Source organism: Podarcis tiliguerta, assembly GCF_965153285.1.
Source record: "Podarcis tiliguerta genome assembly, chromosome: 13".
NCBI lineage: Eukaryota > Metazoa > Chordata > Lepidosauria > Squamata > Lacertidae > Podarcis > Podarcis tiliguerta.
Window position 1 is genome coordinate 50,747,817 of NC_139546.1, and position 16,019 is coordinate 50,763,835.

General features: G+C 48.8%; 1 protein-coding gene across 2 annotated transcripts in view; it reads left to right on the forward strand.

Annotated features, from left to right (window-relative positions):
* The first annotated feature begins 5,755 nt into the window (after positions 1-5,755).
* Positions 5,756-16,019, forward strand: part of CTDNEP1 (CTD nuclear envelope phosphatase 1) — a 28,237-nt gene continuing 17,973 nt past the window's right edge. The window contains exon 1 of one of the 2 annotated variants that reach the window (XM_083410784.1): positions 5,756-6,142. In XM_083410784.1, coding sequence (XP_083266910.1) covers positions 6,041-6,142 — 102 coding nt within the window. In that variant the 5' untranslated portion in view covers positions 5,756-6,040. The remainder of the gene's footprint in view (positions 6,143-16,019) is intronic. The other variant, XR_014504366.1, reaches the window with a different exon arrangement.

The window sequence follows — 16,019 nt, forward strand, 5'->3', positions numbered from 1 at the left end:
TAGGCTCTGGGGTTTAACCCACAGCGCCACCCGCGTCCCAACACCCGCTGTATACAAAGATATCAAAGTGGTTTGCAGCAATAAAAACATAAAGCAATCCAGTACAACCTTGAAAAGTTAAAAACAGATGTCAGTTAACCATTGTGGAAGGATATATTCTTAAAACTGCCTGCCTTGGCCTGGCGAAATAGAATTGGTTTTCAGCAGACGTCTGAAAGTTGGCACGGAAGGCAGAGGCTGAATCTCTAGTGGCAGGGAGTTCCTCATGTTCAGACAGCCTCGCTTGCTTTCAAAGAAGTGTGGTTTCTCTCTGAAAGCTGCCTGCTTACGCTTCAAAGGTTCTCCCCTCTTCCTTTTTTGACAATCCAGTGCAGGTGCATTTAACCTTCCTGGTGCCGTAGTCGGATTCTTCTAATTCAAATTCTTTGCCTTTGCAATGCCTGCTACCTTCTCAGCTGGGTTGCCTCAGTACTCATGTGTGGACCCTTCTCCTACCGCGAAAAGCCCACCACCTTTTTGGACCCAGCGTTTGTGCCTGGGGAAAAAAAATCACTTCTTCACACAGCGCAGATTTAAACTACGGAACTTTCTCCCACTGGAGGCAGCGATCGCCACCAATCTGGAGGGCTTTAAACGAGGATTAGGCTGGGGGAGATGGTTAAGTAGCAGGAGGGGGGTGGGAAGCCTGGGCAAGGACAGAGGACCAGTCCAGCCCCATCTTCAAACCTATATTTGAAAAGAAAAGCAAAAATGCATTTGCCAAGCACAACAAGACCCCAGTGGGGCACCCTGGCTGCAATCTCTTCGCGCCTGTACCCAAGCAGAGTTGTGCAAAAAATCCGACTTTCCCACTTCTTTTCTATGAGCGACCTTCCAAGCAGGGCAATACTTGTTGTTGTTGAGTCATTTTGTCGTGTCCTCCTCTTCGTGACCCCCTGGACCATTGCACGCCAGGCTTTGAGGTCCTCTCCCCTAGCATGGAAGACGAAGAGCGGACTCCATTTGAGGATCTCTCCCTCATTACAGTCGATCACGTATATGAAGATGAGCAGCAAAGTCAGTCCTCAGGGAATGTGCAGGCGACCTTGGAACGGACCGCTCACGGAAGAACCAAGACCAAACCTAAGAGAAGGCGTGTAGTGGTGATAGGGGATTCCCTACTGAGGGGAACAGAAGCAGTGATCTGTGGGCCTGACAAGATGTCTCGGGAAGTGTGCTGTCTCCCCGGGGCTAAGATCCAAGATGTAACTGAACGACTGCAAGGAATCATAAAACCCACTGACAAATACCCCTTCCTCTTGGTTCATGTGGGAACCAATGACACTGCAAGCAATAGCCTCCAGAAGATCAAAAGAGACTACGAGGCTCTGGGCAGGAAATTGAAGCAATTAAATGCACAAATCGTCATCTCATCTGTCCTCCCAGTTGAACGACGTGGCCCAGGGAGAGAGAGGAAAATAGTGGAAGTAAACAGCTGGCTTCGCAAATGGTGTAAACAGGAACGGTTTGGATTCTTAGATCACGGACTGCAGTTTCTTGAGGATGGACTTCTGGCAAGCGATGGGCTGCACCTCACAACGGTTGGGAGGAATGTTTTTGCCAAAAAACTCAGAAACCTCATCAGGAGGGCTTTAAACTGACTAATGTGGGGGAGGGAGACAGTGCTCCTGAAGGTAGGAGTCTATTAATTGATGAAGATGATCATCCAAATGTCATAGACCAAATGGAGCAAACAGCAAGCAGACCTAGTGGTGGGAGGAAAAAATCCTTAAATAAGAGACACGGGGGAATGACTAATGGACTTCAATGTCTGTACACTAATGCACAAAGCATGGGAAATAAACAAGATGAGCTTGAGCTCTTGGTACAGCAAACTAAATATGACATAATAGGCATCACTGAAACCTGGTGGGATAAGTCCCACGATTGGAATGTAAAAATGGAGGGATACAATCTATTTCAGAGAAACAGACCAGACAGGAAAGGAGGAGGAGTGGCGTTATATGTCAGGGATGTGTATACCTGTGAAGAGATCCAAGATTTAGAACCTCAAAGCCAAAGTGAGAGCATTTGGGTCAAAATTAAGGGAGAGAAGAATAATAGTGACCTCATTGTGGGAGTTTACTATAGATCCCCAAGCCAAACGGAGGACATAGATGATGCCTTCCTGGAACAGATGGCCAAGCATGCAAAAGGAAGGGAGATAGTAGTAATGGGGGACTTCAATTACCCAGATATTTGTTGGATGTCAAACTCAGCCAAGAGCATAAGGTCAAACAGATTCCTCACTGGCCTTGCAGACAACTTCATTGTCCAGAAAGTGGGAGAAGCAACAAGAGGAACAGCCATTTTAGATCTGGTCCTAACCAATGTCGATGACCTGGTTAATGGGGTAGAAGTGGAAGGATCATTAGGCGCAAGTGATCATGCTCTTCTGAAGTTTACTATACAACGGAAAGGAGCAGCCAAGCATACTAGGACTCAATTTCTTGACTTTAAGAAAGCCGACTTCATAAAACTTAGGGAAGTGCTGGGTGAGATCCCATGGACAGTAATACTAAAAGGAAAGGGAGTTCATGATGGCTGGGAGTTTGTTAAGAGGGAGATAGTAAAAGCACAACTTCAGGCAATACCAATGAGACGGAAACATGGAAGGTGCCTAAAGAAGCCAGGGTGGCTATCTAAAGAACTTTTAACTGAGTTAAGATTAAAAAAGGATGTGTACAAAAAATGGAAAAGGGGGGAAACCACCAAAGAGGAATTCAAACAAATAGCCAGCACGTGTAGACACAAAGTCAGAAAAGCTAAAGCACAGAATGAACTCAGGCTTGCTAGAGAGGTTAAAAGCAACAAAAAAGGCTTCTATGGGTATGTTCGTAGCAAAAGGAAGAACAAAGAAACAGTGGGGTCACTCAGAGGAGAAGATGGTGAAATGCAAACGGGACACAGAAAGGGCTGAACTCCTCAATGCCTTCTTTGCCTCAGTCTTCTCCGATAAAGAAAACAATGCCCGACCTGAAGAATTTGGAGGAAATGATTCAGCAGAGGAAACACAGCCCAGAATAACTAAGGAGATAGTACAAGAATACTTGGCTAGTTTAGATGTATTCAAGTCTCCAGGGCCAGATGAACTGCATCCAAGAGTATTAAAAGAACTGGCAGATGTGATCTCAGAACCACTGGCAGTCATCTTTGAGAATTCCTGGAGAACAGGCGAAGTCCCGGCAGACTGGAGGAGGGCAAATGTTGTCCCTATTTTCAAAAAGGGGAAAAGAGAGGACCCAAATAATTACCGCCCAGTCAGTCTAACATCAATACCAGGGAAGATTCTGGAGCAGATCATTAAGCAAACAATCTGTGAGCACCTAGAAAGGAATGCTGTGATCACCAATAGTCAGCATGGATTTCTGAAAAATAAGTCATGTCAGACTAACCTGATCTCATTTTTTGACAGAATTACAAGCCTGGTAGATGAAGGGAACGCAGTGGATGTAGTCTACCTTGATTTCAGCAAGGCATTTGACAAGGTGCCCCATGATATTCTTGTAAAGAAGCTGGTAAAATGCGGTCTTGACTATGCTACCACTCAGTGGATTTGTAACTGGCTGACTGACCGGACCCAAAGGGTGCTCATCAATGGTTCCTCTTCATCCTGGAGAAGAGTGACTAGTGGGGTGCCACAGGGTTCTGTCTTGGGCCCGGTCTTATTCAACATCTTTATCAACGACTTGGATGATGGACTCAAGGGCATCCTGATCAAATTTGCAGATGACACCAAACTGGGAGGGGTGGCTAACACCCCAGAAGACAGGATCACACTTCAAAACGACCTTGACAGATTAGAGAACTGGGCCAAAACAAACAAGATGAATTTTAACAGGGAGAAATGTAAAGTATTGCACTTGGGCAAAAAAAATGAGAGGCACAAATACAAGATGGGTGACACCTGGCTTGAGAGCAGTACATGTGAAAAGGATCTAGGAGTCTTGGTTGACCACAAACTTAACATGAGCCAACAGTGTGACGCGGCAGCTAAAAAAGCCAATGCAATTCTGGGCTGCATCAATAGGAGTATAGCATCTAGATCAAGGGAAGTTATAGTGCCACTGTATTCTGCTCTGGTCAGACCTCACCTGGAGTACTGTGTCCAGTTCTGGGCACCACAGTTCAAGAAGGACACTGACAAACTAGAACGTGTACAGAGGAGGGCAACCAAAATGGTCAAAGGCCTGGAAACAATGCCTTATGAGGATCGGCTAAGGGAGCTGGGCATGTTTAGCCTGGAGAAGAGGAGGTTAAGGGGTGATATGATAGCCATGTTCAAATATATAAAAGGATGTCACCTAGAGGAGGGAGAAAGGTTGTTTTCTGCTGCTCCAGAGAAGCGGACACGGAGCAATGGATACAAACTACAAGAAAGAAGATTCCACCTAAACCTTAGGAAGAACTTCCTGACAGTAAGAGCTGTTCGACAGTGGAATTTGCTGCCAAGGAGTGTGGTGGAGTCTCCTTCTTTGGAGGTCTTTAAGCAGAGGCTTGACAACCATATGTCAGGAGTGCTCTGATGGTGTTTCCTGCTTGGCAGGGGGTTGGACTCGATGACCCTTGTGGTCTCTTCCAACTCTATGATTCTATGATTCTATGATTCACTCCTGTCTTCCACTGCCTCCCGCAGTTTGGTCAGACTCATGCTGGTAGCTTCGAGAACACTATCCAACCATCTCGTCCTCCGTCCTCCCCTTCTCCTTGCGCCCTCCATCTTTCCCAACATCAGGGTCTTTCCCAGGGAGTCTTCTCTTCTCAGGAGATGGCCAAAGTATTGGAGCCTCCGCTTCAGGATCTGTCCTTCCAGTGAGCACTCAGGGCTGATTTCCTTCAGAATGGAGAAGTTGGATCTTCTTGCAGTCCATGGGACTCTCAAGAGTCTCCTCCAGCACCAGAATTCAAAAGCATCAATTCTTCGGCGATCAGCCTTCTTTATGGTCCAGCTCTCACTTCCATACATCACTACTGGGAAAACCAGAGCTTTTACTATACGGACCTTTGTCGGCAAGGTGATGTCTCTGCTTTTTAAGATGCTGTCTAGGTTTGTCATTGCTTTCCTCCCAAGAATCAGGCGTCTTTTAATTTCGTGGCTGCTGTCACCATCTGCAGTGATCATGGAGCCCAATAAAGTAAAATCTCTCACTGCCTCCATTTCTTCCCCTTCTTCTTCATCACCCCTTCCCCCTCATCACCAGGAGGTGATGGGCCCAGTGGCCATGATCTTCGATGTTGAGCTAGGGCAATACTTAATTTATTTTTATTCTTTTTTTAAAAAAAAAATGCATGTTGAGCCCGGAAGCAACCCTCTGCGTGTAGGTCTATAACTATACATCTAGAAGCAAGCGAGCGTGTTGGTCCCTCGCGCATGCGCCGTTTCCTCCCTGTTCGCCCCTCCCCGGTCGTTCGGCGCATGCTCAGATCCGCAGACGCTCTAATCACCGCGCGCATGCTCACTTCACCCTCCTGGGTTTCCCCCCTTCAGCTGGCGGCGTGTCTGTGCGTCTCGTTTCGCGCGTGCGCAACGCCGCCCTCCCAGAGCCCCGACCTTGTCCGCATGCGCGCCTGTGTCCCAGCGCCACACGCTCCAACTCCCGCTCCTTAACCGTCTCCTCCAGCGCTTCGACGCAGGCGCAGTGCGCTCCTCGGCCCCGTGGCCGCGTCTCCCTCGGCTTCTGATTGGACGCTGCCGCGCGCCCCCCGGAAGCAGTCTGAGGCGCTGGGTCGGTTGCCCCGGAAGCGGACCGAAGAAGAGGACTACGGTCGGAGGGGGGGAGCGCTTCCCCCCTAAAGCCGGTAGCGACCGTCAGCGGGGAGCTAAGATGGCGGCGCCCGCGGGCACGGGCTGAGGCGGAGGGCGGCGGCCCCTCGCCCGCCTCGCTTTCCCCTTCCCCCCTCCCCGGCTCCTTCCCTTCCTTCCTTCCGCCCGGCCTCCCTTCCCCGCTGGAAGCTGGCGGAGCTGGGCCGGGCCGGGGGCGCGGCGGGCCCCGCCGGCGGGATGATGCGCTCGCAGTGCCTGCTGGGCCTCCGGGCCTTCCTCGCCTTCGCCGCCAAGCTCTGGGGCTTCCTGCTGTACCTGCTGCGGCGGCAGGCCCGCACCGTGAGTAGCGCCTCCCCGACCCCCGGGGTGGCGGGGTGGGCGTCGCTTCCGGGTTGGCGAGAGCTCCAAGGGCGAGAGTGCCTCTGAGGACGCGCAGAGAGCGAGCGTTCCCTTTTCAAAGCCAGGCGCTGGCCCCCATCAAGGCGGGGGAGAGAGTGGGGTCGCCTCAAGCTGGGAATCCTCCTCGCTTTGCACCTCTCTGCCCTCCCGACCAGGGTGACCCTCCGCCAGCCCAACATAAGAGCCTAGGAAGCTGCCTTGTTGTCAGAACCATTGGTCCTCCTCGTTCGCTATTTGTGCTGACCGGCAGCAATTCTCCAGGTGTCTCTCTACCTGGAGATGCTTTTCGGGGTTGAATCTGGGACCTTTCGCGTGCTAAGCAGATGCTCTACCTGTGAGCGACAGAGCTACTACATACATGCTCCCTTTTTCCTTGAAAGAGTTGTTTCAAGGGGTGTGCGTGCATAGACAAAGATATTTGTGCGTACCTTGCCTTGTGCGTACCTGCTCAATCCTATGGCCGAAGGTTTGGCCAGGGTGGAAGGTTGTAACAACTTCACACCTTGTTGACTTTTACTGGGTATGGGTTTTACTGGCTTGTGTGAGTGAGGTCCAAGTGTAGAGCTGAGAATCCTGGCCTGGGGTTTGTACCAAAGCCTTGGCTCAGATGTCTCCCCTTGCTGGAGGTACCCTAAAGTGATTGGTGTGTGGTTGATGCCATGACAGACAGTTCAGATGCTGTTAAAATTGAGCTCGCGAGGAAATGCACCGGTTTCAGACTTTGCCGACAGTTCAAGTGCCTTTTCAAATTTGGCCCATGGTTTCTCAGGCAGTGGTTACAGTTTCTCACCATTGACCCTGCAAGGGATGTTTTACTAAAAGTTTTGCAAGTGCCGTTTCAGCTTTAAAGAAAACGAGAAGTACCCTAAAAACACACACGCCCAGATAGTGGAGATAGTGAATAGCAGCGAGTGAATGTGTCACCAAGTTTAAAAGAGTAGTAACTTAACACTTCTGAAGTGGCTTCTTGAAAGCCAGTCTTTCCCAACTTGGTTTTGGAATATAACTCTCACCAGCTGCAGGAGAGTTACAGTCCAAAACAGTTGGCGCATACAGTGATGGAAAAGGCTTCCTTAGGTCACAGCAAAAGTAGTTTATAGGAAAACAATGGGGTACCAAAACAAGGGGGGAAACTCTTCCCCATGAACCCATTTGGCCTTAGAGGAAGGGTATTTCTGAGATTGGGAGCTCAGATGAAACAAAACATCAGTCCTGTCTGTTGAGCCTGAAATTCCTTTCCAAACTATACGTATGTAAAACTTGGTTTAACCGGTTAATGCACTTACAACGCTTAATGGTGCCGTGCAGTTTCCTGTTCCTTCAGCTCACAGCTTCATCAAACTTTGGGTGCTTTTTTCAGATATCCTTAGGAATCAATCTGCAGGGATTGCCACCTAATTTTCTCCCTCAACATCTTTAGATGGTCGTAGACTGCAGACCTCATCTTCCCTGTCGTTTGGCCAAGCTGGCTAGGGGTGGTGGGAGTTGTAATCCTCAGTGTCTGGAGGGCACCAATTTGCAGTTTCTGTTTTACACCCCAGTTCAGTACACCCCTGCCCCATATGTGAACTGGGACTGGAGGAAAAGGAAACTAGAAGTAGTAGGAACTGCAAAACAATTTTATTTGCAGTTTCCATCCTGAGGTGTCACAATCCGCTTTTCAATCTGATTTCCATTATTTTTGTTTGTTTCAAATGATTTTGGAGGGTGGGAACAAGATCGGGGTCCATTGGTTCTCTTAACAAAGATTAGAAGGGATTTGAGGAAGAGGAAACCAGGGCGCTTCGGTTTTCATGGATACAGGAAGTGTGAAGCTTTGAGATCCTGGAGATTTCAGTGTTTGGTTAGGAGCTTGACTGCTCCTTTAGCTACAGCCATTGTTGTTGCTGTGTGTGCGTTTGTGAGAGAGAGGGACAACCTGTACCTAATTATGAAAGGTACAGCTTTCCTTCTCCTGAGTTTCTAGTGGGCCTCTGTTTCCTTCCTTGTGCCCCTACCATGCTGAGGACTGCCGATGCAGTTCAAGTATTGGGCTGGCTTTAGATGTGGGATTCTTGGGTGTAGGGCACGGTTCTATAGATCACTCCATCTTGGTTACCTTGTGTGTAAAATTGAAATAAAGCTTGACTGGGACAGTTGCAACTGGAGCATGACTTGGTGGGGAAGCAGTCCTCTTCTCTTCCTTCTTGCAGGATAAACTTTCACCACACTCACAGTTAAGCAGGTTGCCATATTTGCACTTGAGAGTTTCAAGCCCAAACTAGACTGGTCCGTGAGCCCGTTTCTTTGACACTTGACTAATAAGATACTTGAAGGTGTGAAATATGTGGAGGGTTGGTGTGTGTGTGTGTGTGTGTGTGTGTGTGGAGCAGCTCTGTCTAGATGCTTCTAGCATATGGCAGGGAGTTTATCACCAGGTGGTACACTGATAATTTTATATCCGTGCGGCTGGTTTCTACGGGTGTTGGTTTTGGATTACCGGTTTTGGGGGGAAATGGGTTGGGATGTCACGAGGCGGAGGAGCTACCTTGAAGCCCTTTGGTCTCCCTTCTGGTCCTAGGACAGCTGCCAGGGAGGATTCTAGGAGTGTTTGCCGTTCAAGATAGCTGTGGGGCACCAGGGATGCCGTGCCCTCACTGTGGCGCGCGTGTGTGTGTTCCAAAAGTTTGCTGTTGGCAGAAATATAAGGAAGTGAGTGCCGTGTGTGTGTGTGCCTGTGTGACTCCCACTAGCTGTCTTTCCTTCCAGGCACAGCTACTGCTGGATAAGACAGGATATCTCCTCCTTGGGTCTAGCGACGGCAGGGTGCTTTGGGTGAAGTCGCCCAATGAAACAGTACCTTGTTTCCCTCTGATTCCTATTTAGACTGTGGGGAGTTGAGAGCATCTGAAGCCCATTTAGGCTGCCTGCTCTCTGCTTTACCCCTGGCATGAGGATCTATGGTGCTTTGCCAAACTGCTCTGTCCAGGCCCTGAATCGACCTGTGCTCCCATGGGCAGCAGTGAGTCCAAAATGACTCCCAGGCTGCGCACCTGGTCCTTTTGGAGCACAGTTACTTCATTCGGGACCAGTGAACCCCCCTGTCCCCCAGAAACAGTACTTCTGTCTTGTTTGGGTTCAACCTCAATTAGGTGACCACCATCCACACACCCCAACCGCCTCCAGATTATCCAAATGCACCCGATCCATCTGGTTGCTCCCCTGAGAGTAGCTGCTTTCCCCCCCTGCTGACTGGTGTTGTTGACCAACCTTTCCCAACCTAGTCCTGGCTGGGAGTGGTAGTTCAGGGTATCTGGAGCGCAGCAGATTGCCAAGGGTGGAGGGAGTCTAGTCCTGAGTGAGGCTGGGGGCGTTCTTCCTAACAGAAAGGTTGTGATTGGGAGTGTCAGTTGCCCTTCTAGGGGACAAGCAAAGGAGATGTTGGATTTTTCCAAGGCAGCTCAGGAGTTTATTTATTTTACTTGTTAAATTTGTATACCACCCTTCATACGAAGATCCCAGGGCGGTTCACAACGTAAACAAGCAAGATGAGAGCAGAAAATACATAATAAAAACAAGAACAAAATCAAACCAATAATCCTGAACATATTTTAAAAGACCATAGAATGTCAATCAGCCAAAGCCCTGGTTAGGGAGAAACAGTTTTGCTTGGTGCCTAAAGATATGTAATGAAGGTGCCAGGTGAGCCTTCCTGGGGAGAGCATTCCACAAATGGGGAGCCACTGCAAAAAAGGCCCTGTGGACCTCTTCTGGAGGAGGCACATGAAGAAGGGCCTCGGATGACGATCACAGGGTCTGGGTTGGTTCATATGGGGAGAGATGGTCCTTGAGGCATTATGGTCCTGACCTGTTTAAGGCTTTATAGCTTAAAACCAGCACTTTGGAGTGGGCCAGAAACTAATTGGCGGCCAGCGCAGTGTTACACACTCAAACCTTCTTGCTGCGGTGAGCAACCTGGCTGCCAAATTCTACACCAGCTGAAGTTTCTGAATCGTCTTCAGAGGCGGACTTCTTTTTTTTAAAAAAAATATTTTTATTACTTTTTTTACACAAAAAATAAAACAAAAAAGAAACAACAGAAAAAGCAGAAAAATACAAAGTTACAAAAACACAGAACAACAAAAAAATTCAAAAAGAAAAAGCAATAATAAAAACAATTCCATCTTCATAATATTTCTTGCATTTACTTATTTCACCGACTTCCCCACACCTCCCTTCACTGTATTCCAAATCATATATTTAATCAGCAAATCCCTTCCCTCTGTCTTAATTGATCTTTGTCTTAATTTTGGTATCTTAATATAACTTAATCTCCTTAGTATCTTAAAATAGTAAAACTTTTAATTTTACGACTTTTTACTAATAACCTTTTACATTCAATCTGATGTCATTCTAACATTCATTGATCTTATAATATCTCTGTAGATAATCTTTGAATTTCTTCCAGTCTTCTTCCACCCTCTCTTCTCCCTGGTCTCTGATTCTGCCGGTCATTTCAGCCAATTCCATATACTCCATCACTTTCATCTGCCATTCTTCCAGAGTGGGTAGCTCTTGTGTCTTCCAATGCTGTGCGATGAGTATTCTTGCTGCTGTTGAAGCGGACTTCTGAGGAGAGAGGGCAGGGAACAGTCATATCAGGAGAGATAATGAGAGTGGCTTGGTGACAGCCTCAGCCATCATACAATAGACAAGGCAATGCTTTTGCTGTTAATTTTAATACCCGCACTTCGGATGTTTCCTTTTCCTAGACTCCAGCGCTGAGCTTCTAGGAGCCCCAGCAAGGAGGGCCCTGGGCAGAAGTGGGCTTTTCCAGGTGCCACTGCAGAATTAGCACTTGAATGTTGAGGTCCAGGGTGAAATTTGTGGCGGGTGAAGCTGGGAGCTGAACAGCGCGTTGTGCCGGGTTCTTGAGGAATTGTCAGGCTCATCTAGTACCCCAAAGAAATGGCTAGCAAATAATAATAATAATAATAATAATAATAATAATAATAATAATAATAATTAATTTATACCTTGCCCATCTGGCTGAGTTTCCCCAGCCACTCTGGGCGGCTCCCAGTCAAATGTTAAAAACAGTACAGCATTAAATATTAAAAACTTCCCTGAACAGGGCTGCCTTCAGATGCCTTTTAAAGATAGGATAGCTGCTTATTTCCTTCACATCTGAAGGGAAGGTGTTCCACAGGGCGGGCGCCACCACTGAGAAGGCCCTCTGTCTGGTTCCCTGTAACCTCACTTCTCGCAGTGAGGGAACCGCCAGAAGGCCCTCGGCACTGGAACTCAGTGTCCGGGCTGAACGATGGGGGTGGAGACGCTCCTTCAGGTATACAGGACCGAGGCCGTTTAGGGCTTTAAAGGTCAGCACCAACACTTTGAATTGTGCTCGGAAAGGACGCCAGGCCAGGTGTCTGTCTGTCTTTCTGGGTCTGGCGGCCAAGGGCATCCTTCTCGGTGGTGGCGCCCGCCCTGTGGAACGCCCTCCCATCAGATGTCAAAGCGATAAACAACTACCTGACATTCAGAAGACATCTGAATGTCAGTCCTGTTCAGGGAAGTTTTTAATATGTGACATTTTAGTGTATTTTTCATCTTTGTTGGCAGCTGCCCAGAGTGGCTGGGGAAACCCAGCCAGATGGGTGGGGTATAAATACAGTGGTGCCTCGCAAGACGTTCTGCGAGTCTCTTCGTCTAGCGGTTTTTTCGTCTTGCAAAGCAACCCTATTAGCGGATTAGCGCGATTAGCGGCTATTAAAGGCTTAGCGGATTAGCTGCTAAAAGGCTATTAGCGGTTTAGCGGCTTACAAAAAGGGGGTGGGGAGCGAAAAAAAATCTCAAGAATCGCAAGACATTTTCGTCTTGCGAAGCAAGCCCATAGAGAAATTTGTCCTGCGAAGCGCATTGAAAAACGGAAAACCCTTTCGTCTAGCGGGTTTTCCGTCTTGCGAGGCATTCGTCTTGCGGGGCACCACTGTAATAAATTATTATTATTATTATTATTATTATTATTATTATTATTATTATTATTTTCCATCCCACCCGGAGCACAAACCCAAACAATGTGTGACATGGGTAGTGCAAAAGCCGTCTCTTTGTTCACTCGGCTTCTTTTCTCCTTGTTCCTCAGCCTCCCTCTAGTAAGAGAAAACTTAAATGCATGCTGGCTTTCTTTCTTTCTAAAAAAATAACAACCCGCTTGTCAACACCAAACCCCAGAAACTTCCTTTCACAACAAGTTCCAAAGCTCCGTCAAAGTGATGGTGAGGTTCTGCACTTTGAGGAAGTGGAGCCTCTGGCTTAGTTTCTCAGTCCGTCTTTACGAGAGCAACCAGGGGGAGTGGGGTTACTCTGGAGTGGAAGGTTGGATCCAGAAGGCAGAAGCTGAAAGAGATCATTTCCGGGGTGCGCACTATCTCTGCAGCTTTCTTATGGCACCTGGAAGCACAGATTTGATCCAAGGTGGGAAGAGTGCACCCAATTATTCTCTCCGCAGTCTTTACAACCCTGGAAAGCATTGTTTAGTGACGGCAACCTAAATTTAAGGTGCCATTTGGCACCCGGCTTATATATCGTGAGATTTTAACACTGGCTGAGAGTGAGAGGCTGGCCTAAGGCCCCATCTGGTGAGTTTCATGGCTGCCTGGGGATTTGAACCCAGGTCTTACAGCCAGATACTAAGTCTAGCACTCTTAACCACTATGCCACACTGGGTGTCAGGTCAAAGCATAGGAAGGACTAGCTAGCAGTGTTTCTCAAACTGGGGTCCCCGGCTGTTGTTGGACTACAACTCCCATCACCCCTAGCTAGCAGGACCAGTGGCCAGGGGTGATGGGAATTGTAGTCTAGTATATCTGAAGGAGTGTCTCCACCCCCATCGTTCTGCCCGGACACTGAGTCCAGCATCGAGGGCCTTCTGGCGGTTCCCTCCCTGCAAGAAGCCAAGTTACAGGGAACCAGACAGAGGGCCTTCTCGGTGGTGGCGCCCGCCCTGTGGAACACCCTCCCACCAAATGTCAAAGAGAACAACAACTACCAGACTTTTAGAAGACATCTGAAGGCAGCCCTGTTTAGGGAAGCTTTTAATGTTTGACGTATTACTGTATTTTAATCTTTTTTTTGAAGCCACCCAGAGTGGCTGGGGAAGCCCAGCCAGATGGGTGGGGTATAAATAAATTATTATTATTATTATTATTATTATTATTATTATTATTATTATTATTATTATTATTATTATTGTCCAGCGACAGCCGAGGACCCAAGTTTGAGAAACACAGAGCTAAACTGTAGTATCTGCTGCCATGGCCCCAGATGCCTCTCACGAAGTGTGTTTAGGAGAGGGGGGGGGAGAAAGACAAAGGCAGGGCTGCCCCCACGATAAGGGTTTGGGGGCCAGGATGATCCTTGATTTCCCCCCACTCCACCCTGAGGTTGCTCTGTTTCCTTGCTGGGCCTCCGACCCCAACTCTCTCTCTCTCCTTCCAGCCCCCAGCTCCAGTGCCTTCTTCTGGGACAGGGGCCTCTTGGCCTCTGGCCGGCTTCCCAGTCGCAAGAGGCCGCCCTGGCTAAATTTGGTAGGGGGTCACGTGGGGCGGGAGGGTGTCGGCCGCAGGCATGGGACTTGCAGGTGCCTGCCAAGGGCAGTTGAGGGGGCAGCTGTCGTGTGAGCGAGGGTGGGTGGGTAAGGAGTCAGGCCGGCCGGGGGGCGGAAGAGAGCGAGGGACAGACCCCTGGGCCTGCGGCCATCTATGTGCCCTTGCAGAGGAGCCCTTTGAGGAAAAGCAGCAGGTGGATGGCAAAAATAGATCTGGACAAGCACGAGACGAGGAGAGTCACCCCGTTGGCCTCTCTGGCCCAGTGCGGTCAGCTCTGGCGGGCAGCTGAGACCTTACCTGCCCTCTGTGGCTGTTGGAGACCCTCCAAACCGGAGAGGGCTTTGGCATCTTCCCTGGCATGGGCTCTGAGCCCTCCCCATCCCATTTCCTAGAGGCCTTTCCCCTAGAGATGCTCCAGGAGGCAGCGTGGGAATATCCGAAGGCATTTTGCACTCTCCGCGTGGAAATTCTGCAGCTAGGGGCCTTTTGTAAGAGGCAGTGCATTGCAGGGGTTAGAGCAGGGGTCAGCAAACTTTTCCGGCAGGGGGCCGGTCCACTGTCCCTCAGACCTTGTGGGGGGCTGGACTACAGTGGTGCCTTGCAAGACGAAAAGAATCCGTTCCGCGAGTCTCTTCGTCTAGCGGTTTTTTCGTCTTGCGAAGCAAGCCCATTAGCAGATTAGCGCTATTAGCGGTTTAGCGGCTATTGGCGGCTATTAAAGGCTTAAGGGATTAGCGGATTAGCTGCTAAAAGGCTATTAGCAGCTTAGTGCCTTAGAAAAAGGGGGTGGGGAGCGAAAAAAAATCGCAGGAACTCGCAAGACATTTTCGTCTTGCAAAGCATGCCCATAGGGAAATTCGTCCTGCGAAGCACATCGAAAAACAGAAAACCCTTTCATCTAGCGGGTTTTCCATCTTGCAAGGCATTCATCTTGCGGGGCACCACTGTATATTTAAGCGCGGGGGGGGGGGAATGAACCAATTCCTATGCCCCACAAATAACCCAGAGATGCATTTTAAATAAAAGGACACATTCTACTCATGTAAAAACATGCTGATTCCTGGACTCTCCGCGGGCCGGATTGAGAAGGCGATTGGGCCGGATCCGGCCCCCGGGCCTTAGTTTGCCTACCCATGCTATATAAAGTGTCTGGAAACCAATCCCGATGAGGGACAGTTGAAGGAGTTGAGTGTGTTTAGCCTGGAAAAGAGTAGACTCAGAGGACACACGAGAGGCAATTGGGAGGGATCGGGCCCCCCGGGGTTGCCTACCCATGGGTTAGAGTGCTGGGTTAGAGTGCCTGGAGACAGGGGTTCGAATCCCCATATAAGAGCATTCTCTGCACTCTGTGGTCTCCAGCAACTGGCCTTGACCTCGTAACTATGGAGGTGGGGTTGAGATTCCTTCATTGCAGGGGGTTGGACTGGATGACCCTCAGGGTCCCTTCCCACACTAAGGTTCTACAATTCCCCAAAGGTAGATGGCAGCATTTTAAGTGTACAGTGGTGCCTCGTAAGACGAAAAGAATCCGTTCCGTGAGTCTCTTCGTCTAGCGGTTTTTTCGTCTTGCGAAGCAAGCCCATTAGCGGATTAGCGCTATTAGCGGTTTAGCGGCTATTAGCGGCTATTAAAGGCTTAAGGGATTAGCGGATTAGCTGCTAAAAGGCTATTAGCAGCTTAGTGCCTTAGAAAAAGGGGGTGGGAAGAGAAAAAAAACCGCAAGAATCGCAAGACATTTTCGTCTTGCGAAGCAAGCCTATAGAGAAATTCGTCCTGCGAAGCACCTCCAAAACGGAAAACCCTTTCGTTTAGCGGGTTTTCCGTCTTGCGAGGCATTCGTCTTGCGGGGCACCACTGTATAATGGTAGAAACGACTTCTGGAGTGTAATCCTTTCCTCCTTTACGCCACTTTGATGGTAGCTTCTGGCTGCAAAGTTGTTTTTTGACCAGTCAGACAGCAATCTGGCTACTTTCCTGGCCTCTGAGGCAGGTCCGGAGCATAGCTGTCAACTTTCCCCTTTTCTTGTGAGGAATCCTACTCGGAATAAGGGAATTTCCCTTTAAAAAGGGGAAATGTTGTAGATATATTGGAAAAGTTGGAAGCAAGAAAGAGCTGCAAAACAATGTTAATGTTTATTGACGCTGAGAAGGCCTTTGACAATGCAGCCTGGAGTTTTATGTTCTATAACTTTGAGAGTATGGGAGTTGGTCAAGATTTTTAAAAT